Source organism: Doryrhamphus excisus, linkage group LG9 (assembly GCF_037039965.1).
Source record: "Doryrhamphus excisus strain RoL-2023G ecotype Guam linkage group LG9, RoL_Dexc_Guam_v1.1, whole genome shotgun sequence".
Taxonomy (NCBI): Eukaryota; Metazoa; Chordata; class Actinopteri; order Syngnathiformes; family Syngnathidae; genus Doryrhamphus; species Doryrhamphus excisus.
Genome location: NC_136365.1, coordinates 3,441,556 through 3,459,066, shown reverse-complemented (window position 1 = coordinate 3,459,066; position 17,511 = coordinate 3,441,556). Strand labels below are relative to the sequence as shown.

Sequence of the window (17,511 nt, the reverse complement as noted above, 5' to 3'; positions counted from 1 at the left end):
GTTTACATTTAAAGCTCGTCACGCTGTCTTTTTACTGTCTTTAGTTCAAAGTTTAGCTGCATTTCTTCGAAGTGCTTCATTGTATGTTTGGTGAATGTGAACGTGAACATTTTTGACTATTGACTAGAGAAAGTATATGAACATATTTTTCTACTTTGTTGTTTTGGTACTGTTTTCTTGAAAGAATATGCACCGGATATTTTATTAAAGTTTCTATCACCGCAACTGATCTCTGAGTCACTCTGGGTGTAAAGAACTGACCTTTACAAAAATAATCATGCAACTTATCCACTATCCAGCTGACTATTACAGTAAAGTCTCGTTATATCGATATTCTCAGGAGTCGGAAAAAATACCGATATAACCGGACTATCCATATATCCGATCCTGCGCCGAACTGCATTAAAAGTGGGCGGATCTTTGATATGGCATGTAATTTTCTCCTTGAGTTCATGGATTGCGTATCTAGCATGCTTTTGTACTACAATAAATTTTGTACTACAGTAAATAAAAATAAACTTACGCTGTAGTGATTACCGGTTACCGGGACATAATTCACCCCGGAACTATCGATAGGGAAGGTGTTGCCAGCCGGAGGGGTAGGCGCGAGGGACGGGTGTTTTCTGCACTCTGGTGGTGGAAGTGTGAAAAATAAAGTTGACTGGAAGCAGCCGTTCACCGTGTTCTTTTTTGGTATTGAAATCCTTAAGCAAAGATTGATTTAAGCTGCTTTTGTATCGATATAAGCAGACCAAATTGGCTGGCGGGAGATGAAAAGGGCATCGTAGTAACCGGATTATCATAATAACCGTGTATCGTACTAACAGAGCTAATTATATCATAAAAGACTAGAAATTTGCCGGGAAATGAAAATAGTATCGTAATAAGTAGTAATTCGTTTTAACCGATATCGATATAACGAGACTTTACTGTATTATGAATGAATAATCTGAACAGTATATAAATGTAACAAAATTTAAACAATATACATTAGAATACAATCAGAAGACACCCAAACGGAGAAAATAATAAAAGTAGCAAGTACTTTGTGTGTTTGCATTGCAAAGTTAATAATTACCTCACAAATAGCCACATTTAGGGCAAAAGAGAGGAAAAAAAAATTGCATAACAATGTAAAGCAGCATGAATATTTCTACTGTTTGCGGTTTTACAATGTCACAATGACTTCTTTGAAAAAGGTAATTCAACTAAACCTCAACTGTATATTTCATAAAAGTATTCACTGTAAATAGGATGCAGAGAACTTCCACATGACGCAGTTATTGACTTGTAAAGTATACAGTAAATAGGCCTCAGTGACACGGGTGTTCTAAGGGCAATGAATCACACTGAGGGCAGAACTGCAATGACGTAAGAGTTCTTTGCTCCAACCTGCTCTTCCCTTTGCATGCCCTTCACACATTTTTGCTCAGACAAGTCCGCTGTGGGTGTTTGACGACAAAGCTCCACCACCCGTCGGTCACTCAGGTTCTTCAGCAGGTGAGCATCCATTCACCGCATCGCAATAATAAGCCGAGTTCATCGCTTTGTGACACCTGGCTGCGTCACAGCAGATCAACACCATGTGTCCTACGAGTGCCGTCATTGGTTGTGTCACCGTATTGGGGGCTCTCTTGTCGCTCCCTTCATCCTGGCTCAGCACCATATTAGCTGTACTTGGAGTCTACATGGTCTGGCGAGGCTCCTGGAAGTTCATCCACGTGGCTCTGTACACCTTCAAAAGAGACTTTCTGTAACGTCAAAATTATTTTTTCCTCTTATATGCTGCTTTTTATTTTAACCCGTTGTGCTCACAATTGTACTTTATTTCTGCACAATAGATGTCTGCTTATTTTACTGCGAGTGAGGTTTGCCATGTACCAAAATACCCGAAAAAGGAGAACCATACCTACCTTGTTTGACAAGATGGCAGCACAGCACCCAGACAAACCCGCCCTTATCTTTGAGCCCACAGGAGAGGTGAGTTAAAGCCACTTCAAATCTGTAATCTATTTATTTAACTTTAATACATGACAATAGCAAATAGTATGCCATTTTTAAAAATTGTCCATTGAGGAAGTTAAGCTTGATCTCTATGAAATCTGCGTTGGCCAACAAGGTTCAAACACAGAAATGATCTGAAACCGAAAACACACCACACCATAAAACACATGAATGAGAAAAATGCTGCACGTTCTCGTAACGAAACAGAAGTTAGCCAAACCCAAGGGATGTCCGTCCTTAAATACAGGTCGTCTTTGTAGAATGAGTAATATGTTTTGTGATTTTGAGTGTCTGTGAACGTGACATGAGAACTGACTATGTGTGTGTGTGGTTGTGTGCAGAGACGACACTTGACTTTGCTGATGTTGTCCTGGCACGGTTCAATCAACAGTAGCTTGTTTTGTTTTAGTATTAAATAAATTGTTGCTAGACCACCTCGTCGACATCCTTGCAATGTCCTGGATGACGTTAGAGTTCAATCTTTATCCTGAATGGCTCCTATTTATCCCTCAGGTCAGGTTTCCCCTAAAATGTCAGTTTTGTTTTCCTTGAAGTCATCAAATTTCTTCACAGTAGCTACGTTGTCTTGCTGCTTGTTTGTGGTTCCATTATTGTGGGAAGTTAACAAATCAAATTGTATATTAATATATAAAATAGATAGATATAGTAGATACATACAGTACATACAGGCAGAACACACACTCTGTGTAGGGCCACACAATCCAAGGGAGCGCATTCTCTGCAAATGCACAAAGCATGTGCATCACTGCCTTGATGCATAGGCCACCTAACCTGTCTGAGGCAGGAGTGAAAAAAAGAGACAAGTAATCTGACACAAAAAAAAACTATACTATACAATTTTTGTTAACCTATTTTTTTTTTTTTTTAAGGTCTGGACTTTTAGGGAGCTTCAGGAGCAGTGTCATACCGTGGCACACTGGGCGCTGGCACAAGAGTGGGCAGAGGGGGATGTGGTGGCATTGTTCATGGAAAGCCGCCTTCCTATGGTGGCTCTGTGGTTGGGTCTGGCAATGGTGGGAGTGGAGGTTGCGTTCATCAACAACAACCTGCGGCTGAATTCACTGCAGCACTGTGTTAAAGTATCTGGGGCCCGTGCACTGGTGTTTGGGAGCGAGCTAAGTGAAGGTAGGAAAGTATAGAATATGCACTCAAAGGCCACTCCATTTGGTATATCTGCATAGTCTAATGCAGGGGTGTCTGAACAGATTTGTACATATATAATTCACACAAGTGACGCACAAGTCAGGGAGGACCAAAACAATCTGATTTACAGTATAATTTTTGGTAGAAAGCTAAAATCATCACACAGCAACTTAATACCTTTGGGACTCACAAGTCAGGGAGGACTAAGCAGCTCTTTATTTGACAGCAACCAACAGTCCATATAACCATAAAACAATCTGATTCACAGAATCATCTTTGGTAGAAAGCTAAAATCATCACACAGCAACTTAATACCTTTGAGACACACAAGTCAGGGAGTACCAGGTAGCTCTTTATTTGACAGCAACCAGCAGTCCATATAACCATATAACAATCTGATTCACAGTATCATCTTTGGTAGAAGGCTAAAATCATCACACAGCAACTTAATACCTTTGGGACACACAAGTCAGGGAGGACTAAGCAGATCTTTATTTGACAGCAACAAACAGTCCATATAACCATAAAACAATCTGATTCACAGAATCATCTTTGGTAAAAAGCTAAAATCATCACACAGCAACTTAATACCTTTGAGACACACAAGTCAGGGAGTACCAGGTATCTCTTTATTTGACAGCAACCAACAGTCCATATAACCATATAACAATTTGATTCACAGTATCATCTTTGGTAGAAGGCTAAAATCATCACACAGCAACTTAATACCTTTGAGACACACAAGTCAGGGAGGACCAGGCAGCTCTTTATTTGACAGCAACCAACAGTCCATATAACCATAAAACAATCTGATTCACAGAATCATCTTTGGTAAAAAGCTAAAATCATCACACAGCAACTTAATACCTTTGAGACACACAAGTCAGGGAGGACCAGGCAGCTCTTTATTTGACAGCAACCAACAGTCCATATAACCATATAACAATTTGATTCACAGTATCATCTTTGGTAGAAAGCTAAAATCATCACACAGCAACTTAATACCTTTGAGACACACGAGTCAGGGAGGACCAGGCAGCTCTTTATTTGACAGCAACAAACAGTCCATATAACCATAAAACAATCTGATTCACAGAATCATCTTTGGTAAAAAGCTAAAATCATCACACAGCAATTTAATACTTTTGGGACACACAAGTCAGGGAGTACCAGGTAGCTCTTTATTTGACAGCAACCAACAGTCCATATAACCATATAACAATTTGATTCACAGTATCATCTTTGGTAGAAGGCTAAAATCGTCACACAGCAACTTAACACCAAAAAGGTATCAATACGAGTTTAACATAAAAAAACAACTACCAGTATTTTGATGAATGTGATACATTTTCCGGTATAGTAGTGTTATTAAGGGCATGTGTGTTTGTGTTTACATTAATGAGATTAGTATACTGTATGCGTGCAGAAAAAATCAAAATTTTAATACAATATATTGTTATTATTATGGTAGTTGTAGGTTGCAGTGGGGTATTATTCAAAATGGAATAATCTGACTCATGTTGTTAATTTTGTTGTCGTGGCATGAAGTTGAAGTCGAAAGAATGTCTGCTTCTGTTCCAGCCGTGTTTGACCTAAGAGGGTCATTGCCCTCCAACATGGTTTTGTTCTGCAGCAGTGACCAATTGGATAAAGAGAAGCTCTGCGGTTTCAATGTTGAGAATATGGACAATCTGCTGGCGTCGATGCCCAAGCACCCGCCAACCTACACACTCAAAAAGGCATTTGATGGTGAGTATCATCCCGACGTTACATATTTGACTTATCACCAAGATCTGATTGCAACACCATTTTTTTTTTAAAGCAAGCTTTTGCACGCCAGGGTAAACACACACATATTTTACTCCAAAACAAATAATGTAATATTTTACAAATTATTTGTGAAATTTCTGCCTGAAGTCTTAAATTGAAAGTACTTTCTTTTTTTTTTTTTCTCATATGAACCATTTAAATTTCTGTTCGACATTTTTCACATGACGTTCCAGACTTCATACATGTCAAGTCTTGCCTTGCATAGCCAGGCAGAAACTTTTGGGTGCTGAAGGTGAGAGAAACGTGTAAAGGAATGATGGGGGAGGGTCTGGTTGCACCACACATATGGACACAAGTATCTACACAGTTAAATTACTCCAACAGCTTCCAGCTTCAGAGAGTGGGACCGTGGGAATTAATGTCCATTAATCCAGAAGAAAATTTTTTTAGGTCTGAGGTTGCTTGTTGTAGTTCATCCAAAAAGTATTACACAGATATTCAACATCTTCCAGACTAAACTCTATCTTTGCAGACATTAGTTTGTACACAGGCTGCACGGTGGTCGAGTGGTTAGCGTGCAGACCTCACAGCTTGGAGACCTGAGTTCAATTCCACCCTCGGCCATCTCTGTGTGGAGTTTGCATGTTGCAGGATGGATGGATAATATTCATTACCATATAATTATCATATTGATAATTAATCAAGTAACTCACAGCTAGGAGACCCGAGTTCAATTCCTCCCTCAGCGATCTCTGTGTGGAGTTTGCATGTTCTCCCCGTGCATGTGTGGGTTTTCTCCGGGTACTCCGGTTTCCTCCCACATTCCAAAAACATGCTAGGTTAATTAGCGACTCCAAATTTTCCATAGGTATGAATGTGAGTGTGAATGGTTGTTTGTCTATATGTGCTCTGTGATTGGCTGGCCACCAGTCCAGGGTGTACCCCGCCTCACTCCCAAAGAAAGCTGGATGTGAGGGACCTGCCAATCCTCCCTCACACTGGGATAGGTTCCAGCATTCCCGCAACCTTAGTGAGGATAAGACGCATAAAAAAAGGAATGGATGGGCATCGGAATCGAGAATTATTAGCAACCAGAATTGGAACCGGATTCGTTCAAATTAAGCTCAAGCTCGCCTGTGACCCTGAACCAAATAAGCGATAAGGAAATGAATGAATGAATGTATCTTTATCCATATTTTGTTTACATGCTGCATTCTAAATGTTAATACATTATGTGCTGTATAGATTTATTGATGAGCTTTATTGACCTTGATTCCCGTCTCTTTTCCTTTTACTGCATGTAGACAGACTTTTCTACATTTACACATCAGGGACAACGGGAATGCCAAAGGCTGCTGTGGTGGTGCACAGTCGGTGAGTTTGTTAAAATAAGAATGAAAACAAACCGGGGAAAAAAAACATGTGGAAAGTGGACAAATATGGCACACAAATACAGTGGATCCCTACACATTTACGATTCAGCATTCAAAGATTTGGGGGATAAATTTATACCAAAAATCCTTTTTTTTTTTTTTTTTTGCAATTTGTTTGGTGGCTTTGAACACACCATAGTTGCTGTGAGACGCAAAAGTGAAATGTGTGTATACATAGTGTATAACTCCAATCCCATCTGTTCATCAATTCAATAGTGGTGAGTATCTGTACTAATTTTATCTGTACTAATTTATTTATGTATTATTTATTTTCTCATTAAAAATGCGTTTAATAAGTCTGTGAGCACTTATTAAACACATATTTGCAGAACTGGCCAATAACAGACCTAGTTCTTGCATATAGAAAAACAAGTTTATTTTTCTATATGTTTGAACAAGATTGCAGTAGCTATTAGTTAGTACTCCTTGAACGTACTCAAATGTGTCATATTGTAATCATTACCATTCATTAATATTAACACTGATAGAGAAAACTGCATATTTCAAAGCAGGCGTCTGTTGTGATACCAGACAGATAAAAGATCACACTCCCTAGTATTACCTGTTTCATCAGGTATTACCGGATTGCTGCCTTTGGTTTCCACGCTTTCGGTTTACGTCATGATGACATCATCTACGACTGCCTTCCTCTGTATCACTCTGCAGGTGGGTCAGTACTGCACTGTATACTGTATACTGTGCAGTATACTGTCAGAATTTGTTTCTATTTCTTTCATTTTAATTGTTTTCAAGTGAAATGTCCAAAGGCTAAAGTAAAAGTTATAGTCCGTGTGTATGTGTTTGCAGGCACGATCATGGGTGTAGGTCAATGTTTGCTCTTTGGTTTAACCGTTGTCATCAGAAGAAAGTTCTCAGCCAGCAGGTTCTGGGATGACTGTGTCAAACATAATTGCACTGTGAGTATAATTTATTGATAACAGCAAAATATCTTTTATTTTTGATGGGCTCCAGTCATTGTATTGTAATTGCAGGTCATCCAGTACATAGGGGAGATTTGCCGCTACCTTTTAGCCCAGCCGGTACGCCCGTCTGAGGCACATCATCGTGTCCGCGTCGCTATCGGTAATGGCCTACGTCCATCTGTGTGGGAGGAGTTTGTTGAGAGATTTGGAATCAAACACGTTGGAGAATTTTACGGCGCAACAGAGTGCAACTGCAGCCTCATCAACATCGATGGAACGGTGCGTTGCTGTATATTTCAATTTGAAAAGCGCTTCCCGTCACGCGACAATGATTTTTATTTGTATATCCGTTCAGGTGGGTTCGTGCGGTTTCAACAGCCGTATCCTGCCCAGTTTTTATCCCATCAGCCTGATGAGGGTGGAGGAAGACAGTCGAGAGCTGCTACGTGATGCACGGGGACTCTGTATTCCCTGTCAGCCTGGTAGAAGCTAGAATTGGTTCCTTCATTAGTCCTAATCCAATAAGATCAAATACAGCTGTGTTAGTATATATTAGTTTTTTTTGTTTTTTTTTTAATTTGGGCAAATATATGAAACATTACAGTGCATTTCTTACATCAATCAAAATATAACACTTTCCATTATTTACATTTGTATTCAGCTTTCTGATCACAAGCCCAAAATTTAAATATAATAATTTCAATATAAAAATATCATTATCATTATTATCGTTGGCGGCACGGCGGCCGAGTGGTTAGCATGCAGACCTCACAGCTAGGAGACCAGGGTTCAATTCCACCCTCGGCCATCTCTGTGTGGAGTTTGCATGTTCTCCCTGTGCTTGCGTGGGTTTTCTCCGGGTATTCCGGTTTCATTCCAAAAAAAACATGCTAGGTTATTTGGCGACTCCAAATTGTCCATAGGTATGAATGTGAGTGTGAATGGTTGTTTGTCTATATGTGCCCTGTGATTGGCTGGCGACCAGTCCGGGGTGTACCCCGCCTCTCGCCCGAAGACAGCCGGGATAGGCTCCAGCACCCTTGCGACCCTCGTGAGGAAAAGCGGTAGAAAATGAACGAATGAATGAATGAATAATATCTGACAGGGCTGCACACGTGCAGGCCACACAACAAGGAGACCCGAGTTCGATTCCAACCTCAGCCATCTCTGTGTGGATTTTGCATGTTCTCCCCGTGCATGCGTGGGTTTTCTCCGGGTAATTATCCATAGGTATGAATGTGAGTGTGAATGGTTGTTTGTCAAAATGTGCCCTGTGATTGGCTGGCGACCAGTCCGGGGTGTACCCTGCCTCTCGCCCGAAGACAGCTGGGATAGGCTCCAGCACCCCCGCGACCCTCATGAGGAAAAAGCAGTAGAGAATGAATGAATTATTATCATTATTGTTATAATCTTTATCATTATGACCATCATTATAATCATCATTAATATTACCATTTCCATTATTATCCATTCCATCAAGATCAAATACTGCTGTGTTAGTATATAATAGTTGTTCTTCTCTGTCTGGTTCCAGGTGAACCAGGAATGTTAGTGGGCCGAATCAACCATAAGGACCCACTCAGGAGATTTGATGGATATGCTGATGAAGAGTCCACCAACAAGAAAATAGCCCACAGCGTCTTCAGGATGGGGGATTCTGCCTATGTCACAGGCACGCTGTGGTTTGTCTTTTTAAAGATACTCAGCTTCTTGGGAATGGAAATACACTGACTAATCATAATGGTGATGATGTAATACAAGAAAGACTCATATCATATGTCGTTACCATGTGTCATAGTCAACATGACATCAGAATATTCATATTCTGATATTCTGACAATATAGTCCAAATGCTTCAGGGTGTACCCCACCTTTTGCAAAATGTCAGCTGTGATAGGATTCATTTTGTTTATTCATCCATAAAAGGTCAGAGGGGGTTGAGGTCAGGGCTTTGAAGTTTCTTCACAATAAACTCATCCAAGCATGCTTTTATGGACCTTGAACATGCTGGAACAGAAAAAAAACCTTGTTGAAACTGTTCCCACAAGCATATCAAATATATCAAAATGTCTTAATTAGATAACACATGGATCTCGTCTAAGCCCTAATTGATTAATTTATATTTATTGCAACAATGAAATCACAGTATCATCTTTGGTAGAATGCTAAAATCATCACACAGCAATTTAATACCTTTGAGACACACAAGTCAGGGAGGACCAGGTAGCTCTTTATTTGACAGCAACCAACAGTCCATATAACCATATAACAATTTGATTCACAGTATCATCTTTGGTAGAAAGCTAAAATCATCACACAGCAACTTAATACCTTTGGGACACACAAGTCAGGGAGGACTAAGCAGCTCTTTATTTGACAGCAACCAACAGTCCATATAACCATAAAACAATCTGATTCACAGAATCATCTTTGGTAAAAAGCTAAAATCATCACACAGCAATTTAATACTTTTGGGACACACAAGTCAGGGAGGACCAATTTTTATTTGACAGCAACCAACAGTCCATATAACCATATAACAATTTGATTCACAGTATCATCTTTAGTAGAAAGCTAAAATCATCACACAGCAACTTAATACCTTTGGGACACACAAGTCAGGGAGGACTAAGCAGCTCTTTATTTGACAGCAACCAACAGTCCATATAACCATATAACAATCTGATTCACAGTATCATCTTTGGTAGAAAGCTAAATCATCACACAGCAACTTAATACCTAAGCCCTAATTGATTAATTTATATTTATTGCAACAATTAAATCACTTGATTGCATTTTAAAAGAAGGTGTTCTGTCACGCCAATATGCTAACAAACGCTACTTGTGTGTCAGTCATTTTGTATTTTTGCCCTTTTATTATCTCCCAGGTGATGTTCTGGTGATGGACGATTACGGTTACATGTACTTCAGGGACCGCTGTGGCGACACATTCCGCTGGCGAGGGGAGAATGTTTCAACCACAGAGGTGGAGGGCGTCCTCAGCGGCCTGCTGGGACACACCGATGTCGCCGTCTATGGAGTTTGTGTGCCAGGTAGAGTTTGGGGCAACATTCAACAGGGCCCACGTTAAAACAGAAAGATGGCCGACCAATGGTGCATCTTACAGAGTAGACTCCAATTTTCATGCATTCTGTCACGATCAAACCTGTCAACCCTCCTTTGTCCTTCTTTTCTGTCGTCGTCATGTTTAAATAACTTCCTGTACATTTCTGCAACATTTTGCAGTGGTCATGTGATTTATACAGATGGGGGTTGTTTCCTCTATCCCACTGATGTTTGCGGCATTCCGATCCGTAATGTGATTTTCTCTTTTGCAAGCTCAGCTTTATGTTTGGTTGCTGTTTCCTTCTTCTAACATTCTGTCCTATGTTCCTTTTGCTTTATGTTGAATTCACTCCCTTTCCCTAATATACACCATTTTATTGCATTTACCATACACTAAAACAGCGGCATGGCTGCACGGTGGTTGAGTGGTTAGCGCGCAGACCTCACAGCTAGGAGACCCGAGTTCAATCCCATCCTCAGCCATCTCTGTGTGGAGTTTGCATGTTCTCCCCGTGCATGCTAGGTTAATTGGCGACTCCAAATTGTCCATAGGTATGAATGTGAGTGTGAATGGTTGTTTGTCTATATGTGCCCTGTGATTGGCTGGCGACCAGTCCAGGGTGTACCCCGTGTACCCCGCCTCTCGCCCAAAAAACAGCCGGGATAGGCTCCAGTTTTTTGTCCAATTTTATTTCTAAAATGTGTCACAAATGGACCACAAATGGCACGTGGGCTGCACTTTGGACACCCGTGGCTTATGGTATGAATGATTTTGGTATTAAATACATACGTCTGGTCTATGTATGTGTACCATTTCTAATGATCACAAACCAGCCAGCCAATCACAGGGCACATATAGACAAACAACCATTCACACTCACATTCATACCTATGGACAATTTGGAGTCGCCAATTAACCTAGCATGTTTTTGGAATGTGGGAGGAAACTGGAGTACCCGGAGAAAACCCACGCATGCACGGGGAGAACATGCAAACTCCAAAGTACTGTTAAAATATCATCTTGTCTGATTCTCGTGAACCCAAAATTGTGTATCATGACACCCCTCACCTCCATATTTTGAGGTTGCCATCCTGGCATATGGGACACCACAAAGGATAGCTGACTGTCCTTTCACAACCTGTGAATGTGTGTGTGTGTGTGTGTGTGCACAGGTGTGGAAGGTAAGGCGGGTATGGCAGCAATAGCTCACACAGGAGACCACTTTGACCTTGATGCCTTCCTGACCGCTGTACAAAAAGCCCTCGCCCCCTATGCTCGTCCTTTCTTCCTGCGACTCACGCCAGCTGTGGACACGACAGGTGGGACCACAAAGGAAGCACACACATACACACACACAAAATAAAAAATAAAAATCAACTTGTTTTTGGGCTTCATCTTCAGGCACCTTTAAGATTCAAAAGACACGTCTGCAAAAGGAAGGTTACAAGCCACAAAACTCAGAAGAAAAGATCTACTTTCTAAACAGCAGCGTTGGACGTTACGAGGCTGTTACCGATGAACTATTTGACGCCATCATGGAGGGACGTGTACGACTATGAGTTTCAAGGCACTTTCTTCTATCCTCATATTTCTGTAGAAACAACAATAATATATTGGTAGAATTAAGAATGACCAGTCCAAGGGGTCGATTATCAACATATGCATTATTACGTATGTCTTTATAGTGTCTGATGCTTGCTTTGCAGGCTTTATGTGTGAGAGCACTCTCACAATTTGAGTGTGTTCTTGTCCTCGGGTTCTCCTAAATACTGCATGAATGAACAACTCAAGACATCTGTTTGCCATGTCTATTTACAGAGGAAGAGAAAACACTGGAGCCGTGGTCTCTGAGGAAAGTTTACAGATGAAATGTTATGCAACATCTCCTCCGAGATGTCTGCTCTACCTTGATATCTGCGAGCAACTGTTTGGCTTTAACAGCAATAGGCAGGCAGATTGCGTATACGGTACAATCGCTGCTATTCACTACATTTCCAGAAATACCAAGATAATGTAATTAACTGATGGAAAATGTCACTCCAATAAAGCCTGTCTGGGTTATGCTGCTGCATTACCACCATACGCCACACCATCTTCTGATCTCTGATCAACATTTACAAAAAAAGTTTGATCAAAAATGTATGAATCCAGGTTTCGGCCCTAAATATGCCTCATGCACTTATTTGATAAAATTTTAAGCATAAAATGAATAAGTACTCACCACTAATGGATGGCTAGTGATCCATATTTCTTGTCCGGATCATATATTAACTTGTGCTGCAGAATTGAAGGTCGAAGTTAGTTCTTCCATAGCCAAACACAAATGCACTCCGTTCACTTCGAACAAAGAGCAAAATCTCAATGCGTGATGAAAAAACATTGTCAGTGAAGCAGAACCACATAAACATAGACAAATTGCAGTCTTTCTTATAATGATAGGAGGTATGCTGTACATTTGACTTCTATTATTGACAATGTAATGGTAATGGTAATGGTTTTTTGAACATGCATCAGATTACAATTGAATGCATCCCATAATCAGTTCACAGTTCCACATGTCCAAAAGGAGTAGGAAGAAGCAAAGCTTATTAAATCGTACCCCTCCATCTGGTACTTTTACAATCAGTAACTGTTACATTTGTTCACTTCCTGCTTTCCATTTTACATTTTTTTAGTTTTTTTTTTTAATAATGCACCTTCGTTCACTTCGAACAAAGTGCAAAATCTCAATGCGTGATGAAAAAACATTATCAGTGTTATCAGAGCCACGTAAACATAGACAAATTCTTCTATTACTCTTATTACTTCTATTATTGACAATGTAATGGTAATGGTAATGGTTTTATTTCATTTGAACATGCATCAGATTACAATTGAGTGCATCCCATAATCAGTTCACAGTTCACAGTTCCACATGTCCAAAAGGAGTAGGAAGAAGCAAAGCTTATTAAATCCTACCCCTCCATCTGGTACTTTTACAATCAGTAACTGTTACATTTGTTCACTTCCTGCTTTCCATTTTACATTTTTTTTTTTAATAATGCACCTTCATTCACTTCGAACAAAGTGCAAAATCTCAATGCATGATGAAAAAACATTATCAGTGTTATCAGAGCCACGTAAACATAGACAAATTCTTCTATTACTATTATTACTTCTATTATTGACAATGTAATGGTAATGGTAATGGTTTTATTTCATTTGAACATGCATCAGATTACAATTGAATGCATCACATAATCAGTTCACTGTTCCACATGTCCAAAAGGAGTAGGAAGAAGCACATTTTATTAATTCCTACCCCTCCATCTGGTACTTTTACAATGAGTAACTGTTACATTTGTTCACTTCCTGCTTTCCATAATACAGGTTTTTTTTTTAATAATGCACCTCGTACCGAAGTACGGTGAATGAAGTGTGTAACAAATTACCCTAATTTTCTTTTCAAACAAAAAATGTGCGGCTCATACTTAGAAAACGTTAGTACAGATCAAACATAACCTAACCACTCAAAACCTGATTTCTTCTTGCAGTCAGACGCAGCCACCAAGGTCAACTCATGCTGCACGCCTGCACACTGTTTACATGAAAGCTCCTCACTCTGTTCCGGCACACAAGTGACCATGAAGGCTCTGATTCAACAGCAGGAAATGAAACAGGGAGCTTTTGCAGGGACCGCTTCTGCTGCTGGCGGGGTGGGGGGGTGGGGGAGGATTGCCACATATGGAGCCACTTTGGTTTGGCTCAGCTGGAATGTATGAAATAAAAGCAGGAAAATTTGGAATGCCGTTGCCTTTCATCAGGATTAATGTGAGGCAAAGTGAAAGTTTGTGAAAGGTTTGGGGAGGCAAATTTGTGGTGCTGATTCAAGACCCGAACAAAATGTGGCGGGTTGCTTTTAACGGCCCTTGATTTACGAGATTCTGCTTCCTGTGTCATCTTTACTACATCATACTGGGAAGATCAACTAAATGCACTTCTATCTGGACTGATTTTTGACTGATATTTCAAGGCACTATATAAACATGGAATATGGAGTTAAAATATCCATGTGTTTACAGTATTACATCATTTTAGCACAATTTGGACATTGTTACAAAAGGAAGGAGACAAAGATCAAAAAGCACACATAACATAGTCTCTAGTTTAAATGTCAAAAGTCACAAATCCTAGTCTTGATCTGCAGCTGCATGAATATTATTTGTTTGTGCTTGTGCACAGTGCATTATTATTATGGCTCCAGGTACAGAATTTGCGGGTGGTGGCGGTGGGGGAGGAGGTTAGAGGGGGCATCTCAGTGACAGTGTTTGTTTTACATGTGTCGACACATCACAGGTATGCAATGTACAGGTATGGTATACAGCAGGGGTGCTGACGCTTCTTCAGTCTATGATCTACGTTTAAAATGACCAAGTCCCAAAGATCTACCTTCTATATATTTAAGTGTGTTATACATGCATATTAGGGGTGCATGCACTTTTTCACCATGCAAGTTACAAGTTAAAAGGATCTACCTCTTTCTATAAAACATGTAACATAAAATATAATCGGTAATCATTGAAATACTATTCAATGTTGTTGATATCATAATTACAATCAATATGGTAATAGTTACACATAATTCTTCAATAATTGTGTACATAACCTGAGTACCAGTAATGTCAGTCAAAATAACTACTTAGCCTTCATTAGGACACAGTTCATGTGTTGTACCTCCAGTTAGCATTTGTTATCAAATATTATCAATATACAAGAATTTAAGATTATTATGCAAAAGACAATTCAGCCGAAGTCAAGGCAACATATTCAAAAGGTTTCAGCAATCGACAAATTTTCCAGCTCATCGTGAAATAATAGCTTACGAAACGGAAATGTATAAAACGCAGGTTTCTATAATGGAGTTCGTAATGTCAACAAAGTCAACAAACATTTTACCTTTTTTTTCTACATAACTCTCTGTGTGTAACTCAAACGCCGCGGGGGTGCAAGAGCGAATCAGGAAAGGAGCTTAATGTCAGCTGACTGATGTCACATGACAAACAACATCAAAATAATGTTTCCAGGTAGCTCCCAATCAACGTAATGGGCACCCGTGGCATACAGGGAGGCATGTCATTGCCATTGTTGCGTATATATACTATATACAGTATAAAAGAAAACACTTGTTGGCTTGAATGTTGTGTGTTTGTGTCCAAATGCAATTAGATCAGATTTTCAGCAAATATAGGAGTGCATGTATTTACTGGTACCTCAAAGAAGCTGCAAAAGTTATATCTGTGGTTTTTTTTTTATATTCACACCCCTGCATATTTGCTGAGTTTTTGGCACCACAACAAAGATGTATTAAAAGTACAGAGGTGTATTAAAACTTAACAAAAAGAGTGGTTTGATTCCACTGTGCCCTCGGCCATGTTAGAAGTATTTGAGCGCTTTCCATTAACTTCATGATTTAACTGGCAGAAATAATGTTAAGGAATGTGAGGTATTAAAAGCCTTAAGGCTGTACATATTTTAATAGATGGTGTTTGATCTCTTTCAACATTTTAAAGAGTAATTCATCATTGAATTACCGTTAGATGTATTGTTCCATCTTCATCACAACTCTAAGGGCTGATTAAATAATATGACTGCTACGTGGGATTTAATGAAACAGGCTGGGTGGTCACAGTAAATTCAATTTAAGGTGGGTTTCGTGATTTTCAAATGACACCGCACATAACATGGCGCCTTGCCACCCTCGGGCAGTCTTGGATGTTTTGCAAAATGTTTCTAGCTGTCCATCATACTGTATACTGTACCTCTCTTGTCTCGGAAGACTTACATGTGTGTTGTAATGTTCTGCAGTTTGGTGTAAAGATTTGTGACTCTTTTTCCACTCCGGAGGTGCTCGCAGTGGAATTCTGTGGAGGAAGTGGAGGTCTGTGGGAAAGTTTGACTGCAGATCATTGCCAGTGATGTTTGATATGATTTAGTCCTCTGTAAAGTCCTCTGTTCGGCCCTGGGCGAATTGATGCTCCCTACTTTTTATTTCATATTTTCGAAGTGAAATAGTACTGTTGGTCTGCAATATAATTAATATGATATTCATTCATTCATTCATTTTCTACCGCTTTTCCTCACAAGGGTCACGGGGGGTGCTGGAACCTATCCTAGCTGTCTTCGGGCGCCAGCCAATCACAAGGCACATATAGACAAACAACCATTCACACTCACATTCATGGACAATTTGAAGTCTCCAATTAACCTAGCATGTTTTTGGAATGTGGGAGGAAACCGGAGTACCCGGAGAAAACCCACGCATGCACACGGAGAACATGCAAACTCCACACAGAGATGGCCGAGGGTGGAATTGAACCCTGGTCTCCTAGCTGTGAGGTCTGCGCGCTAACCACTTCACCGCCGTGCGGCCTAATATGATATAATGTTAACAATTAATTTTTTTTTTTTGGAGCAAGTACTGTTGTAAGTTCCTTATAATGAACCCGAAGGCTGAGGGCCAGTGGCAACTACTCCCCTTGCAAAACTTGCTTGGTTTCATCCACATCATGTGGTGGAGTTCGGGTTTGCGAGTATCAGGCCAGTAGAGGGCGCCTGTCTGCTATGTGCTGAGTCAATGAGGATTTGGTGGGCACTGCGCATTAGTAAATAGATAGGCAATTGCCCATATGGCCCATAGCTAGAACTGCTACTGGCTGGGCTATATTGTATATATACTTTACATTGCACTGATGTACAGTACCTGTATTGTATTACATTTCCAAATTTTCCAGATCCAGGTGTGTCAGAATTCATAAATATATATAATATAAATATATTCATATCATAAAGGGAATCAGTATCAGTAAGTATCGCACATCCCTAGTAACAGGCCTGATGTTGAGAATTGGGAAACGCCCACACTGTGTCCTAGCTACTTCCTGTATGAGCTCCTCTTAAAGGGCGGGACACAGTGCTTCACAAAAGAATATGATCTATACCACAAACAAAATCCTATTGCTAAGATGTCATCCTTACAAAACTAATAGTGAATTTTTTGCGAGTTGTAATTTCAATATAAAAACAAAACCGCACATTCTTTGGAAGGCTGAACGCAATTTCGATGCGCCGGAATCTTCCCCTTTAATTCAGCCAACTCCTCCGCCATGTCGCC

At 40.0% G+C, this 17,511-nt stretch overlaps 1 protein-coding gene across 2 annotated transcripts; it reads left to right on the top strand.

Annotated features, from left to right (window-relative positions):
* Positions 1 to 1,456: 1,456 nt before the first annotated feature.
* Positions 1,457 to 12,443, top strand: LOC131140441 (long-chain fatty acid transport protein 1-like). 2 transcript variants are annotated; one of them, XM_058090878.2, is made up of 14 exons: positions 1,457 to 1,500; positions 1,575 to 1,753; positions 1,842 to 1,980; positions 2,895 to 3,150; positions 4,750 to 4,917; positions 6,243 to 6,312; positions 6,928 to 7,037; positions 7,179 to 7,288; positions 7,364 to 7,573; positions 7,650 to 7,776; positions 8,829 to 8,966; positions 10,183 to 10,347; positions 11,534 to 11,680; positions 11,763 to 12,443. In XM_058090878.2, the coding sequence occupies exons 2-14, from the start codon at positions 1,584 to 1,586 to the stop codon at positions 11,918 to 11,920; spliced, it is 1,968 nt and encodes a 655-aa protein (XP_057946861.2). In that variant the 5' UTR covers positions 1,457 to 1,500; positions 1,575 to 1,583; the 3' UTR covers positions 11,921 to 12,443. The 2 variants fall into 2 exon arrangements, with proteins under 2 accessions (XP_057946861.2, XP_078649331.1); XM_078793205.1 differs by lacking the exon at positions 1,457 to 1,500 and having other exon boundaries at positions 1,539 to 1,753; positions 6,946 to 7,037.
* The last annotated feature ends 5,068 nt before the right edge of the window (positions 12,444 to 17,511 follow it).

What these genes read in the sequence shown, in the direction of transcription:
- LOC131140441 (XM_058090878.2), top strand. Translation starts at nt 1,584, where the DNA reads ATGTGTCCTACGAGTGCCGTCATTGGTTGTGTCACCGTATTGGGGGCT. An exon ending in ACCTTCAAAAGAGACTTTCT is followed by an intron (nt 1,754 to 1,841) that starts GTAACGTCAAAA and finishes TCTGCACAATAG; the next exon opens with ATGTCTGCTTATTTTACTGC. An exon ending in TCCTCTGTATCACTCTGCAG is followed by an intron (nt 7,038 to 7,178) that starts GTGGGTCAGTAC and finishes ATGTGTTTGCAG; the next exon opens with GCACGATCATGGGTGTAGGT.